Source organism: Balaenoptera acutorostrata, chromosome 6 (assembly GCF_949987535.1).
Source record: "Balaenoptera acutorostrata chromosome 6, mBalAcu1.1, whole genome shotgun sequence".
Taxonomy (NCBI): Eukaryota; Metazoa; Chordata; class Mammalia; order Artiodactyla; family Balaenopteridae; genus Balaenoptera; species Balaenoptera acutorostrata.
In genome coordinates, this window is record NC_080069.1 from 25,777,016 (window position 1) to 25,792,388 (window position 15,373).

Genomic DNA, 15,373 nt, shown 5'->3' on the forward strand with positions numbered 1-15,373 from the left:
CTCCTTATTTGCAAAATTTCCTTGATTCACAGGCACCCAAAATCCTCTAGTAAGAAACACCTCGTATATGTAGGAAAAAAATTTTTGAATGAAAATAGAATGAGGTAAACTCAAAATGTGGCCTATTTCCCATAGACCTTTAACTTCTAAAGGGTCTACTGAGGTTGGTTTTCTCATATTTTTAATTATAGCTTGTAACTTGTATATTGCAACATGTATATTTTTTAAAGGGCTCCTCTCTCCATTCTGTTTGCTGGTTAGTGAAGCAGTTTGTTTCATTCTTACCACAAAAACAGAGCAAATTAAACTCCAACACTGTAGATGATAATCATACAAATAGACAATAAACATAGCTAATGAATACATCAGAGTAAAAGGAAGAAAAGAAAGAAAATTCAAACCAGTGTGAAAAACTATATATGACATCCATTTCTTATATAAACATGCTCCAAAAGAGTCATTTTAGTGAGATGAGAAGAAACATAAGCCTCTGAGGGCCACTTTCATGCCTAAAGCCTTATTCACTTAACTGTAATCGTTAACATGTGGATCAACTTCAGTGCAAGAAGTTGAATTATTTAAAGCCAAAAGCTTTATATGCTGCAAATGATCCAGTTATAAGACCAGTATACTTTATTAAACATGAAAAGGAAAAGACATTTCTCATTGTGTGAATGATACAGTGTAAAGAGCTATCAAATAACATCTGTGTAATCGTCCACAATAAACATGTTATTTCATCTTATGCTTAGGGCATCTCAGTTCTCATATCTGCTCAAAAGTAGGCATGTAAATCAGATTGAAAGTTAATAAATATACACATTTATTTGCTCCATTATTTGGGTTCCTTATGAAACAAGGAATGTTATTTGGAATGTTGTAAGACGTTCAGCTTGACTGAAGACTAACTGTATTAGCCCCACATTCCAGTTATGTGGGATCCAATTATAGGTCAGTCTCTTGCACTTAGCACTTAATGATGTCTTCCCTTCTTTCTGCCTCTTTTAGTAAAATGAAAGCCAGAGAGAAGTACCAATCTGACCTGTGGTTAGAAATTGAACACCTGAATAAGGGTGAGGAACTCAGACCTAAAAGGGTATGGGGCTCAGTGTTGCCTAAATCAGGACCTATTGCGCTACACGTCCATGGGCCCAGCTGGCTACAAGGGAGCCAGGTTACTATGAAGGTGGGAGATTAGCTCTTGGAAGCCAGCTTAGAGCCCAAGGTTACTCTGTGTGTGTGTGTGTGTGTGTGTGTGTGTGTGTGTGTGTTTCTACTCTCATTTGGTAAAATATTCGAAGAGCCATTTTGTTGGGTTTTATTTTATACAATTTAGAGATTTTTCTATCACAAAGAAAGCAAAATATTATGCTTAACTGGAACTACCTTTTTTTCAGCATGACGAAATATTTCATAAAACATGTTTGTCATTGGTAAAAGTTTTCAATTCATACCAATCACTTCCCAGTTTTGGAATGCTCCCATGTGTTGCAGCATGAGGCAAACCACTCTGGCGATGGGGAAGTCGGCTGTTGTTCAAATTGGACAGAGTCGAGGCAACACGGGTCCGTGTGTTCAGAGCTGTAAGAGGCAGAGTGGGATACGGCAAAGCGCAGCTGCGGAGACGTCATGGGACACTCCCTCAGACTTGCATCACGATGCCCCTCATCCTCCTCCGCTCTTCATCCTCCGCGATCCCGCTTTAAGCCATTTTCAACTATCTCTTAACCTTTTTGTTCTCCACTAAGATTTCCTGACATTTGCCCATGACTCTGGAAGCTAAGAATGTGTCACCCTTTTCAGTACATGGGTTTCTTAAGTTTTTCTCATTATGAGGGTATTAATAATATGAGAATTTAATTTTTTAAAAAAACTCTGGATGTTACTTTTAACTGAAGGGATATTTTATTGTCTTAACAGAAGCCATTTCTTATGCAAATGAGTTAGTGGAGCTTCTACCTGTCTGAGTTCCCCTTTCCTTTCATGCCCCAGTTTTTTGGCTCACATTGGCCTGGATTAGAGTCCCATGACTCTGGGCCTGTGCCAGCTGATGAATATTCTGGAAGGGAGAGAGTAGGCTCATAAGGAATTCAGGATAGGCAAACTCTGGAAGTAAATATTTGTCCAATAAATAGTTGTGAGTGGACTTTTTTATGGGCAATAGAAGAAACAATTAAAGAGAACTTGAGTACCCTTGCAAAGATGAGAACCAAGACAGGTTCTAATTCAAGAGAGGCGTAGGAAGCACTGAATGTAGGGTAAGTGATGTAGCGTGCTCAGGTGGTGGTGCTTCCGGGGCTCAGGCTGCAGCAAAGAAGTCAAGGCCAGAGTATCGCTCACTACACAGCACCAGCGGATGGGGTACTTTGGATAACAAAACATTGATAGGTGGGAGTAATGATAGGTTTGACAATTTTTAGAAGGAACCTAAAAGAGAAAGACTACATATCTATCTATCTCTATATATCTCTATATATCTATATAATCACAATACTTTATCAAGTTAACATTTTTATCCTGGAATTTTATTTTTACCATTAGTTTTTCTCTAAATGCTGCAGAGCAATACTATCTTTGTGCGGTATTATGTGGCATTTCTGAACACCTTTCCTTGTTTGAGTATTAAGCAATTGGGTTTAGTGATTTATAGCTGGAAAATTCATACTCCTGGCAATGTCAGTTGCTAAAGGTATGCTTGTTAGAGAAAGTCTGAATTCGTGCTTTTTCTTCTCTCATATTTAAGTAAAATTATAATCTTACAATAAGACTTCATTTTGAATATATTTAAAGTTAGTAAAATTGCTAAATGATAATGCATGGAATTTCTTTAAAGTTCCTTTAAGGAAAAAAACCTTGTAGTTGGATACTTTATTCTGTCTAAATAAACAAAGCCTTGACAATATGATAAAAGTTTTAAGTATAATTAATATTTGTTTTATGTCTGCCTGTGTTCTTCTTATAGAAACTTAGGCAAAGAAATGCATACATTTGACCCTCCATATCTGCGGGTTTCGCATCTGTGGATTCAACCAACTCAGATCAAAAACATTAAATTAAAAAATTCCAGAAAGTTCCAAAAAGGAAAACTTGAATTTGCCATGCACCAGCAACTATTTACATAGAATTTACGTTGAATTTGCCACCTGCCAGCAACTATTTACATAACATTTACATTGTATTAGGTACTATGAGTATTCTAGAGATGATTTAAAGTATACAGGAGGATGTGGGTAGGTTATATGTAAATACTACATCATTTTATATAAAGAACTTGAGCATCAGAGGATTTTGGTATCTGCAGTGGGTACTGTAATGAATCTCCTCTGGATACTGAGGGGTAATTGTACTAGGTACCTAAGAGGAATCATTTGAAATTGATTCCTGAAGTGGGGAGAAACTAGCATAGGAAAAGCAGCCATCATTGGCATCACCATATTGCTGAAATCCCCTTGGGGCTTCTAAAATTGTTTCAAGTTCTATATAAACCTAATACTATTAGGGAAAAGAAAGCTGTGATTTGACACACAGGAGTTAATTCATGAAAACTTATATAATTTATTTATATACTTCCATGATAAGTTTACCATAAATTTGCTAAAAATTATTGTTTCGTTTGAGATGCAGAATGCTTAGACATATTAAATGTACTTAACATACACAAATAAATATAAACATCCTTTGACTTAAGTATATATAGATGATAGATCAGATTACCTCTGAAAATATGGTTTGAGAACAATTTTAAAGAGATTAAGGTCCAAAAAGGCATGAACGTTAGTTTCAATTTTCTGAGTTTAATAAATGTTTGCTGTTGTGTTCCAGGTTTAGTGCTACCAGACCCAAGTTCATCTTCCTTGGCACGTTTTAATACAACTACCTATGCCGTGGCTCAGTGTGAAGTAAGTACTAAACTTCTTGAGTATGTTCTACAGCCACTTCAGCAGTCACTGATGTGCTCAGAGTGGCACTTTCTTCTTGCAATAAAACTGTTTTTAATATTATTCCCTGAGAGAGGCCTGAAGTCTTGATATAAGCACATAGGAAAGAAACAGTTTTCATGGAAAGTAAGGCTGCAAGTTTATGTAAGTTACAAGGTCATCTGTATTAGAATTAAAATAACAAACAAAATATTTTACACTGTGAACTATGACACACGTACAGAAAAGTGTAAAAAACACCTCTATAGTCCGCACTCAGGTGAAGACAGGAAACACGACTGATGCCCCAGAAGTGTGCCCTTCTAGTTGGTAGCAAGCCCTCCCTCTCTGCTGTGGGCAACTGCTACTCTGCTGCTCATGGTAAGGACGTCCTTGTTTTTGTTATGTTTTTACACACGATGTATGCATCCCTACACAAGAGGATTTAATTTTAGAATGTATGTAAGTGGAATCATACTGTATATGTCCTTTTGTGTCGCAGCATGGGTGAGTTTCATCCATGTGCAGCAATAATATGTTCAACTGTATTTCAATATATATGATGGTCCATTATATGAATATATTGTAGTTTATTTACCCATTCTATTATTGAGGAACCCTTGGATATACGTCTGGCTCCAGTCAGAAAAATAGGAACTGTAACAGTTATTTTAATGGAGACATTTTATTTTATCTATTTCTTTTGAAAAGCTTTATTTAGGTGCAGTTGATATACAACTGATGTACATATTTAACGTATATAGTTTGATGACTTTGTACATACACATACACCCATGAAACCATCACCACAAAGTAATAGATATATCAATTACCTCCAAAAATTTCCTTGTGCTTCTTCTTTGTTGTTGTAAGAACACTGTTTTTGTTTGTTTGTTTTTTATGCTTCTTTGCTGTGTGGCATGCAGGGTCTTAGTTCCCCAACCAGGGATTGAACCCTGGGCCCCAGCAGTGGAAGCTCAGAGTCCTAACCACTTGACTGCCAGGGAATTCCTGTAAGAACGCTTAACATAAACCCTTTTAACAAGTTCTTAAGTGCATTTAACCGTATGGTTAACTATCGGCACAACGTTGTACAGCAGATCTCTAGAATTTATTCATCTTGCGTAACTGAAACTTTGCACTCACTGACAGACATTTCCCCATTTTCCTCTCCCCGCAGTCACTGACATTCACCATTCCACTCTCTGCTTCTATGAGTCTGACTATTTTAGATTCTTCTTATAAGTGGAATCATGCAGTATTTGTCCTTCTGTGACTGGCTTATTTCACTTAGCATAATGTCCTCTGGGTTCATTCCTTTATTTTAAAACAGAGAATTGGTTAAACAGACATTGGAGGACTAAAAATGCAAAAAGCAAACGGTGAGGTGACACAGAGGCAGGAGAAGCTACCATCTCTGGAGCTTGAAAAACAAAAGGAAGGGGTTGGGGTTTAAGAACCTAGAAGCTTAGAAGATGGGGCTGGTTCACAGAGTGTAGAAGGAGACTGCGGACCAGGACCCACTGCTGCTGGAAGGAAGGGCTCTGCAGGCAATTACAGAATCGTTGTGCACTAGGCAAAAGGAAACACCAGACTTTTCAGAGATGGTAAACACTGGCTCTTTGTCAATGCTAATTTCTGGGACACAAAGCACCACCAATGTCCACAAGTCAGCCTGGAGCTATATCATACAGGAGGTAAATGACATTTTGGGCTGGGACTGTGTCTCAGTGGACTCCAAGGGACCGTGAATCTAACCTGTGGTTACTGAATATATAATTTGAATAAATATACTAAAAAACTGGTATGATCCATGCATGATCTCTGCAGTCTGGGGAGTGAGGGAGGCCTATTATGGTAAGAAGAGCCAGATGGAAGCCCTGAGGCCTTCTCTTTGGGGTAGTCTGATAGGCAGAATTTGAATTGACCTTTAGAATTAGTTTCTGCCACCTGCTGTACATACCCTGTAAAATCCCCTCCCCTTGAGTGTGGGGAGGATCAGTGAAAATGATAGAATATCATTCTTATCATTAGGTTACTCATCAGTTGACTTTGAGTTAATGAAAAGGGAGACTATGCTAGGTGGACCAGACATAATAAGGTGAACTCTTTACAAGAAGGTTGAGTGTCAGAGAGATGCTATTATGCTGACCTTGAAAATGCAGCCCCCGTGAGTTTTATAGCTGCAAGGAAATGAGTTCTGCTAACAGCCACATGAACTGGAAAGAGGACCCCAAACCTCAAATGGGATACCAGCCTTTCTGATACTTTGATTTCAGCCTTGTGAGACTCTGAGCAGATTACCCAGCCATGCCAAGCCCAGATTCTTTTTTTTTTTTTTTTTAAACATCTTTATTGAAGTATAATTGCCTTACAATAGTGCGTTAGCATCCGCTTTATAACAAAGTGAATCAGTTATACATATACAATATGTTCCCATTTCTCTTCCCTCTTGCATCTCCCTCCCTCCCACCCTCCCCATCCCACCCCTCTAGGTGGTCACAAAGCACCGAGCTGATCTCCCTGTGCTATGCGGCTGCTTCCCACTAGCTATCTATTTTACATTTGGTAGTGTATATATGTCCATGACACTCTCTTACCCTGTCACATCTCACCCCACCCCCTCCCCATATCCTCAAGTCCATTTTCTAGTAGGTCTGTGTCTTTATTCCCGTCTTGCCACTAGGTTCTTCATGGCCTTTTTTTTTTTTTCCCTTAGATTCCATATATATGTGTTAGCATACTGTATTTGTTTTTCTCTTTCTGACTTACTTCACTCTGTATGATAGACTCTAACTCCATCCACCTCATTACAAATACCTCCATTTCATTTCTTTTTATGGCTGAGTAATATTCCATTGTATATATGTGCCACATCTTCTTTATCCATTCATCTGTCGATGGACATTTAGGTTGCTTCCATGTCCTGGCTATTGTAAATAGAGCTGCAGTGAACATTTTGGTACATGACTATTTTTGACCTATGGTTTTCTCAGGGTATATGCCCAGTAGTGGGATTGCTGGGTCGTATGGTAGTTCTATTTGTAGTTTTTTAAGGAACCTCCATACTGTTCTCCATAGTGGCTGTATCAATTTACATTCCCACCAACAGTGCAAGAGTGTTCCCTTTCCTCCACACTCTCTCCAGCATTTATTGTTTCTAGATTTTTTGATGATGGCCATTCTGACTGGTGTGAGATGATATCTCATTGTAGTTTTGATTTGCATTTCTCTAATGATTAATGATGTTGAGCATTCTTTCATGTGTCTGTAGGCCATCTGTATATCTTCTTTGGAGAAATGTCTATTTAGATCTTCTGCCCATTTTTGGATTGGGTTGTTCGTTTTTTTGTTATTGAGCTGCATGAGCTGCTTGTAAATCTTGGAGATTAATCCTTTGTCAGTTGCTTCATTTGCAAATATTTTCTCCCATTCTGAGGGTTGTCTTTTGGTCTTGTTTATGGTTTCCTTTGCTGTGCAAAAGCTTTTAAGTTTCATTAGGTCCCATTTGTTTATTTGTGTTCTTATTTCCATTTCTCTGGGAGCTGGGTCAAGCCCAGATTCTTGACATGCATGACTGTGAGATAATAAATGGGTATTGTTTCAAGGTGCCACGTTTGTGGTAAATGGTTACTCAGCAATAGAAAACTAATGCAAATAGTAAAGCAAAAGCAATACCAATGTCCTGGGGGCAGTTGAAGAGGGTAGTGCAAAGATTTGAAAAATGCAGGGCTGGTTGTCTTTTTCAATCTCTTTTAATCACCTACTTGCCCTGTGCAAAAGCACATAGATATTGGAGAATGCCGTAGTTTATTGAAGCTTAATCAAATGGTGGCTGTAGTTTCAGCTCCTGTTCTGCATCTCTTATATTTATGGGAGAAAAATTTTAAGAAGCTCTTGTACCTGGTTCATAGTTACCAATCTTACAAATGCTTTTGTTCCTTTTATACCAATTTGTAGGTTCAGTTTTGTGCACAAAATGATTTGGTTGCTTTTTTGGCTGATGATAATTGTAAAATAATAGTGATTTTCAGAAATATCTCTATTTCAAAGATGTTAAAATGTAAAAAAAAATGTGCATCTTAGAATTTGTAAAATATGGTCAATGATAAACTTGGAAATAAATTCAGGGAAGCAATAATAAAATATGGCATGGCATATTTAAAAAAAGAATCAGTGGACATAACTGGCAGCAAAATGAAGACAGTGGAAGGGAGAATTTGTGAATTAAAAGACAAACCAGAACAAAATGGAGAGAGAAAAGAGAAAATACAGCAGAGAGGATAAAAATTGTAGGAATTAAGTGAGAAATTCCCAGCAGTTGGCTCAAGTCCTGAAAGGTGAGTAGAGAGAGCAGAGCAATAGTTAAAAATGTCATAGCGGAGACTTTTTCAGACTCAAGACTAGATCCACAGACGCAAGAAGCTTAGAAATTCCAAGCATGATAAAGGAGAATATATTCATGTCTAGATACATTGTAGAGCTGCAGAAAATGATGAAGAACAAAATCTTTAAGTCATCCAGAGAAAAAAGATTGATTACCCTAAAAATAATAACAGAGGGAATGATAGCTGAATTCTTAAAAATTTCAACAGAAGCTAGAGGAGGAAAGATATATTCAATGTACTATAAGAAAATAACTGTAAACCTATCTATCAAAAATGAGGATGAATTTTTTATTTACAGATAAATGAAAATTAAGAGAAGAGGATCTGTCAGCAACAAAATCTCATTAAAGGAAATTCTAAAGAGTGTAGTTTAGGCAGTAGGAAACTGATCCCAAATGGTAGGTCTAAGATAGGAAAGGAAAAAAGAACAAAGAAAGTGGTAAATATATAAGCAAATGTAAATTAGCATTGACTGAATAAAACAGTGATAATCTCTACAGAATTAAAAAACAAACCAAGATGGACTTTCAAATGGAGATAATAACATTTAATTCAAAAGAGGGGTAAATGAATTGAAAGTGTTCCAAGATCCATGTATTGCTCAGGAGGAGGGTAAGGATTTGATTAAATTCAGATTTGTGGAGTTAATTGTACATGCTTTAATTTCTAGGGAAACTACAAATAGGATAGGAACAGTATTAACAAGTTCAAAGGTGAAAAAGTAATTATAACCATATTTGGCTAATCTAACAAGACAAGAAAGGAGAGGAAAAGAAACAAGGAATAGATGGGACAAATAGCACAAACTAAGATGATAGAAATAAATCTCAGTAAGTCAGTAACTAAAATGATTAAAAGGGAAGAAAATTACTCCAGTGAAAAAATAAAGATTGTCAGACTAGATAAAAATAAAATCTAACATATACTGTCCATAAGGGAAACATGTAAAACATAAGTATACAGAAAGCATTAATATCTAAACATTAGCTAAAACAAGTTACATAAATATCAGATAAAATAAAATCTAAAGCAAAAAAAATTATTGTAGGTAAAGCAAGTCAATTATATAATAAAGGTTATTTTACCTGGAAGTCACACTAATCTTAAATATATATTGACCATATAATGTAGTCTAAATATAAATAATATGGAATTTGACAGAACTACAAGAAGAAATAGACAAACTGACAACTATAGTGGAAGATCTGAACACACATTTCTCAGTAATTGACAGACAATATTTGAATAAAATGATTAACAAAAGTGGACAAATATGGAAAGTGGACAAATATAGAACAGTTCACATAACACATGCTGAATGCATTTTCTCTTTAAAATCACAAAAACATTAACAAAAATAAGCAGATGGACCACAAACTAAGACTCAACAACAAATGTAAATGGATTGGACTCATGGAAAGTATGCTCTCTGACCATGAGAAAGCTAAGTTATAAATCAATATTTTAAAATATATGTTAAATTCCTAATGTAAATCAAGAAATACCTTTTTAAGTAAACTATGAATCAAAGGAGAAATTCTAATGGATATTAGAAAATAGTTTGAAGTCAGTAATAAAATACTACATATCAACACTTGTGGAATGCAGCTAAAGCAGTATTTAGAAAAAATTTATACCCTTATGTACATAAGCTAGACAAGAAGAAAGCCTGAAAAGTTAATGGGCTAAGCATCCATTTTAAGAAGTTACAAAAAGAAAAGCAATTTATACCCAAAGAAGGTGGCAGGCAAAAGTAAAAAAAATAATGAAGTAAAAAAGTAACATAAAATAGAATGGAACAGTAAAGCCAATAGTTTCAACCTTGATAAAACTAACAAAATTGACAAAAGTGTGACATGGTTCATTAAGAAACAAACAAAGACACATAAAACCAATATGAAAAATGATAAAACAGGCATTATATCTGGGGCAGATAGTTAAAGATAACTATTGAAATCTATTTGAGTAGGCCACAGGGTGCTCAGACATTTGGCCAAACATTATTCGAGTGTGTTTGTGACTGTATTTTTGGATAAGATGAACATATAAATTGAGGGACTAAGTAAAGAAGATTGCTCTCCCCAATGTGAGTGGGCCTCATCTAATCAGTTGAAGACATGAATAGGTCACAAAGACTAACCCTCCAGAGAATCACTTCTTCTGGTTGACTACTGAGCTGGGACATCAGTCTTTTCCTGCCTCTGGATTTGAACTGGAACTTTGGCTCTTCTTGGGTCTAAAAGCCTGCTGGCTTTTGGACTGGAACTTACACCATCAGCTCTCCTGGTTCCCAGGCCTTCAGATTTGACTCGAACTACATCATTGACTCTTTTGGGGCTCCAGCTTGTTGACTTCAGGTCTTGAGATTTCTAAGTCTGCATAATCATGTGAACCAATTCCTTACAATAAATAAATATATATAAAATATACATATAAATATATATTTATATAAGACAAAAACATATATATATATATATATACACACATACATAAGGATACATAAAAAGATACAGATATTAAAAAGAATTGGCTCACATGATTATGAAACATAACCAATAGGAGATATAGATATATAGATACAGATACTGATATACATTCCTGGTGTTTCTGTTCCTCTCGAGAACACTAAGGCAGATTTTGGTGCTTAGAAGAGAAGTGCTGCTGTAACAAATACCTACAAATGTGGACGGCTTTGGAACTGTAAAGGAGAGGGGATGGGAGAGTTTTGAGGTGCATGTTAGGAAAAGCCCAGATTGCTATGAAGGGATTGTTGGTAGAAATATGGACATTAAAGGTGATTCTGCTGACAGCTCAAAAAGAAAAAGGGAGAGGTGGAGAGAAAGCCTCCATCTACTTAGAAAAATATATAAATATTCATGAACAGAATATTGGTGGAGTGTAGATGTTCAGGGCCATTCAAATGGAAATGAGGAAGAGCTTATTGGAAATTGGAGGAAAGGTGATCCTTGTTATAAAGTGGCAAAGAACTTGGCTGAAGGGTGTTCTAGTGTTTTGTGGAAGGTAGAACTTGCAAGCAATGAGATTGGATATTTAGCAAATGAGATTTCTAAGCAAAGTATTGAAGGTGTGGCTTGGGTTCGCCTTACTGCTTACAGTAAAATGCAAGAGGAGAGATATGAATTGAAGAAGGAATTATTAAGCAAAAAGGAACCAGAAATTAGAAATTTAGAAAACTCTCAACCCAATCATATTGCAAAAAAAGAAAGCTTGTTCTGAAGAGAACACTGAGGGTGTGGCTGAACAGCCACTTGATAACAAGATCACGGGTATGACACAGGGATTTAATGAGTCATCTCAGCAGAGGCCAGGAATAGAGATGGCATTAAACCAGCAGAGACACTGCCAGTTTGAAGTAAAGGGGACAGAGAAAGCCAGGGAGAATGAAGGAAAGCTGTCAGACTTCTTGGGTTCTACAGAAGAGGACCTAGAGCTATGTGGCTGTGAACTTGCACTATTCTTAAAGGAAAGGCAAGAATGACCCGAAAGGCAATTCAGAGATCATGAGGGCTGCCACTCACATCATAGCCCCAGGGGACAAAACTATTTGCTCCTCTGTTTCAGAGGCAGAGCTTCTGTAGAAAGCCATGTGGGCAGGTCCCATCTAGCTGAAGGGGCAGGGTCACCCCACAGAGGAGTGGGGGGTGAGGGTGATGCTGCCACCTCGGTGGGCCAGGAAGGTAGGACATTGAGGCAAAGAGGATTCTTCTGGAGCCTTAAGATCTAATGGAGTCTGCCTTGCTATGTTTTGAACTTGCTTGGGACCTGCCACCCCTTCCTTCTCTCCTATTTCTCCCTCATGGAGTAGGAAAGTCTATCCTATGCCTGTCCCAACATTGTATTTTGGAAGCACATAATATGTTTGGTTTTATAGATTCACAGCTTGGAGAGGAAGTTTGCCTCAGGATGAACTGTACCTCAAATTTCAAACATACTTGATTTAGATATTTAGATGAGACTTTGGACTTCAGGCACTAGGGATGATGCTGAAATGAGTTAAGACTTCGTGACTGTTGTGCTGGAATGAATGTATTTTTCATATGAGAAGGACATGAATTTTGTGGGGCAGCAAACTATGAAATGAATTTTGTCTCCTGCTAAATTCTCATATTGAAACCCTGATCCCCAGTGTGACTGTATTTGGAGATAGAGTTTTTAGGAGGTAATTAAGGTTAAATGAGATCATAAGGGTGAGACCCTAGTCTGATAGTATTGGTGGCCTCTTCCACGTGAGGGCATAGTGAGGAGTCGGCTGTCTGCAAACTAGAAAGAAAATTCTCACCAGAAACCAACCACGGTGGCACCCTGATCTGAAACTTCCAGCCTCTAGAACGAAGAGAAATAAATCCCTGTTGTTTAGTCACCTAGTCCATGGTATTTTGTTTTGGCAGCTGTAGTTGACTAAGACACTCTCCAAATTATTTTATGTGGCTCCTGTAACCTGATACCAAAACCCGATGAGGACAATATTAGAAGGGAAGATTGTAGTCTAATCTTACTTGTGAACATACAGAATTCTTCTTTTGACATTAATGAGTATATTGTTGGTTTTATACCTGTTGTGAAAAATAAAGGTTTTGTCTTAACTGAAAACAGAGCTTTAATTTTTAGCCACTGATTTAAAAGATTATTGAGGGTAAGGCTAGGATAACAATGTTCCTATGGCTGTTAAAGACAAAGGTACACAATCCAGGCTTTGGGCTGAAAATACAGAAGCATTCTTTGAACTGTAGTTTGAATTTTAACAAGAACATGTATGGCTTTATCTGTGCTGCTAGCAATGACATTCCTTGGAACACTTCAAAGATTATATACATTGTTTTCAGTATATTTCATCGTTATTGCCCAGTGGTAGAACATCTTCATAAAACACATACCAAATCTGATCTTTTGTACACTCTTAGCTCTACAGTGGGAATTCCCATGAAATGCTGAACATAATGAATTCTTTAAAAAACATTGCTAAATGGAATCCAGTTATATATAAAAAGAATAACACAGCATGACTAATTTGGTATTATCCCTGATACACAAAGTTTGACTTTAGAAAATGAATGAGCATAACATAGTAACAGATTAAAAATAAAAACCATATATCAATAAAAGCATAAGAACATCTGATAAAATTCAACATTCTTTTATGATACAAAAACAAAAGCAAAACCCCTCTTCCCAACTAGAAATAGAAAAGAACTTCCTTAATCTGATGGAAGGTATCAGCACCAGCAACAGAATTCATAGCAAACAGTGTAATTAGTGGTAAAATACTGAAACTTTTCCATTTTTATATTTAGGGACACGACAAAGATGCCTGCTATGACTATTTCTAATCATTATGAAATGCAGGGTCTTTCAATAAATTTTTAGAATTAATAAAAGAGTTTCACAAGGTGGTTAACTACCATGTCAATGTACAAAAATCAATATACAGAGTATATTGTATGTACAGAATATATTGACTACAATGTAATATACAGAAATAGATATATATCACATCAATATACTCAAATGTCTTTCTATGGACGAAGAAGAAATATTAAATAATTACCTTTTTAAACACCATTTACAATAGCATAAGAAATCAAGTATTTAGAAACAAATCTAACAATAGCTAAAAGGCCTCTAGGAAGAAATATTATAAAATTTAAAGAGGGACACTTGAAAAGGCCTAAATTAAATAGAGAGTAACACTATAACCCTAGATTGAAAGACTGAATATTATAAAGATATTAATTCTCCCTTAACTGATAATATATCAGTTCAATCAAGATTCCACCAAGATTGAAGATTCAATATAATATATCAAGATTCAATATAATCTTGATTAAAATCCTATTTTTTTATGGAATTCGCAATTTATATGGAAACACAAAAAGCCAAGAAAGTAAAAATGCTTTTGAAGAACAAATTGGCACTCAAAAGTATCAAGACATTATAAAACTACAGTAATTAAAACTGTATGGTATTTGCAAAAGCATAGACACATAGACCAGTGGAACACAACAGTTCCCAGAAAAATTGTATTAGGAATACTTAATTTATTATAATGCTAGTAGTGTAGAACAGTGGGAAAAAGACCATTAAAACACAAGCCTTAGAGTGGAGATAGATACTTGTAACACATACAACTAACAAAGGCTCATATCAAGAATATGTGCGGAGCCCTGTAAATCAATACAAAAAAGACAGTCAACCCAGTGGGAAAGTGGCAAGAAATTTAACAGGCTACTCATAAAAGAGGAAATCCAAATAGACAATAAACGTATTAAAAGTTCTAAACCTAATGAGATGCCACTAGTTAAAATAATTAAAATAAAATGACTATAAAAGCAAGTGCTGGTGCGTATTTGAAGCAATATGAACATGCATATACTATAATTTCATTTCTAGAAATACATCCTACAGGAATGCTTGCACATTTTATTCAAGGAGATACGTAGAAGAATGTTTGTAACAGCTAAAACACAAGTGTTCATCAAAGTGTAGAATGAATAAAGAAATTATGTTATGTGAATATAATGGAATGCACTATAGTAATAAAAATGAATAAATTATAGCTGCACACAACATCATGAATGAATCTCTCAGCATAATGTTGAGTGAAAAAAGCCAGGCACAAAAAAGAACACACACTATGAGCAAAATTAAACTATGGTTTTTGTGTTAGTTTCAGCCTATTGGTAGTGATGCTCTTGGCTAGGAATGCCCGGGGCACTCACCTGGGCCATAGTACTTGCAGTGAGTCCCACAGACATTCCTCTCCACCACCACAGGGCCCATTGTTGTGGCTGGACCAAGCCTTGTGGTTCTTATTATGATAGCAGGATGTGCTTCAGTAAAAACTATCAGGGAACTTTGAGGAACAGGATTGATCACTCACAGGTCCTGGAGGGTACATGGCATACCCAGTGGCCACACAACGAGGTGGCAGGTAGAGAGAACAGGAGAGAAAGTGGACCCAGGGCTCTGCTTTTGTTAAGATGGAGGGTAGGGTGTCTCGGGTTTCAGGGTTTCACTATTGTCTAATTTAAAGCTTAAGAGCAGGATTCA

The 15,373-nt window shown here is 36.4% G+C and overlaps 1 protein-coding gene across 1 annotated transcript in view; it reads left to right on the forward strand.

The window, feature by feature from the left end:
- LOC130708361 (serine/threonine-protein kinase MRCK alpha-like) overlaps positions 1 to 15,373 on the forward strand; it is a 128,356-nt gene that overhangs the window by 65,652 nt on the left and 47,331 nt on the right. Inside the window, exons 4-5 of the mRNA XM_057548171.1 lie at positions 1,009 to 1,073; positions 3,823 to 3,899. Of these exons, the coding sequence (XP_057404154.1) occupies positions 1,009 to 1,073; positions 3,823 to 3,899 (142 nt within the window). The remainder of the gene's footprint in view (positions 1 to 1,008; positions 1,074 to 3,822; positions 3,900 to 15,373) is intronic.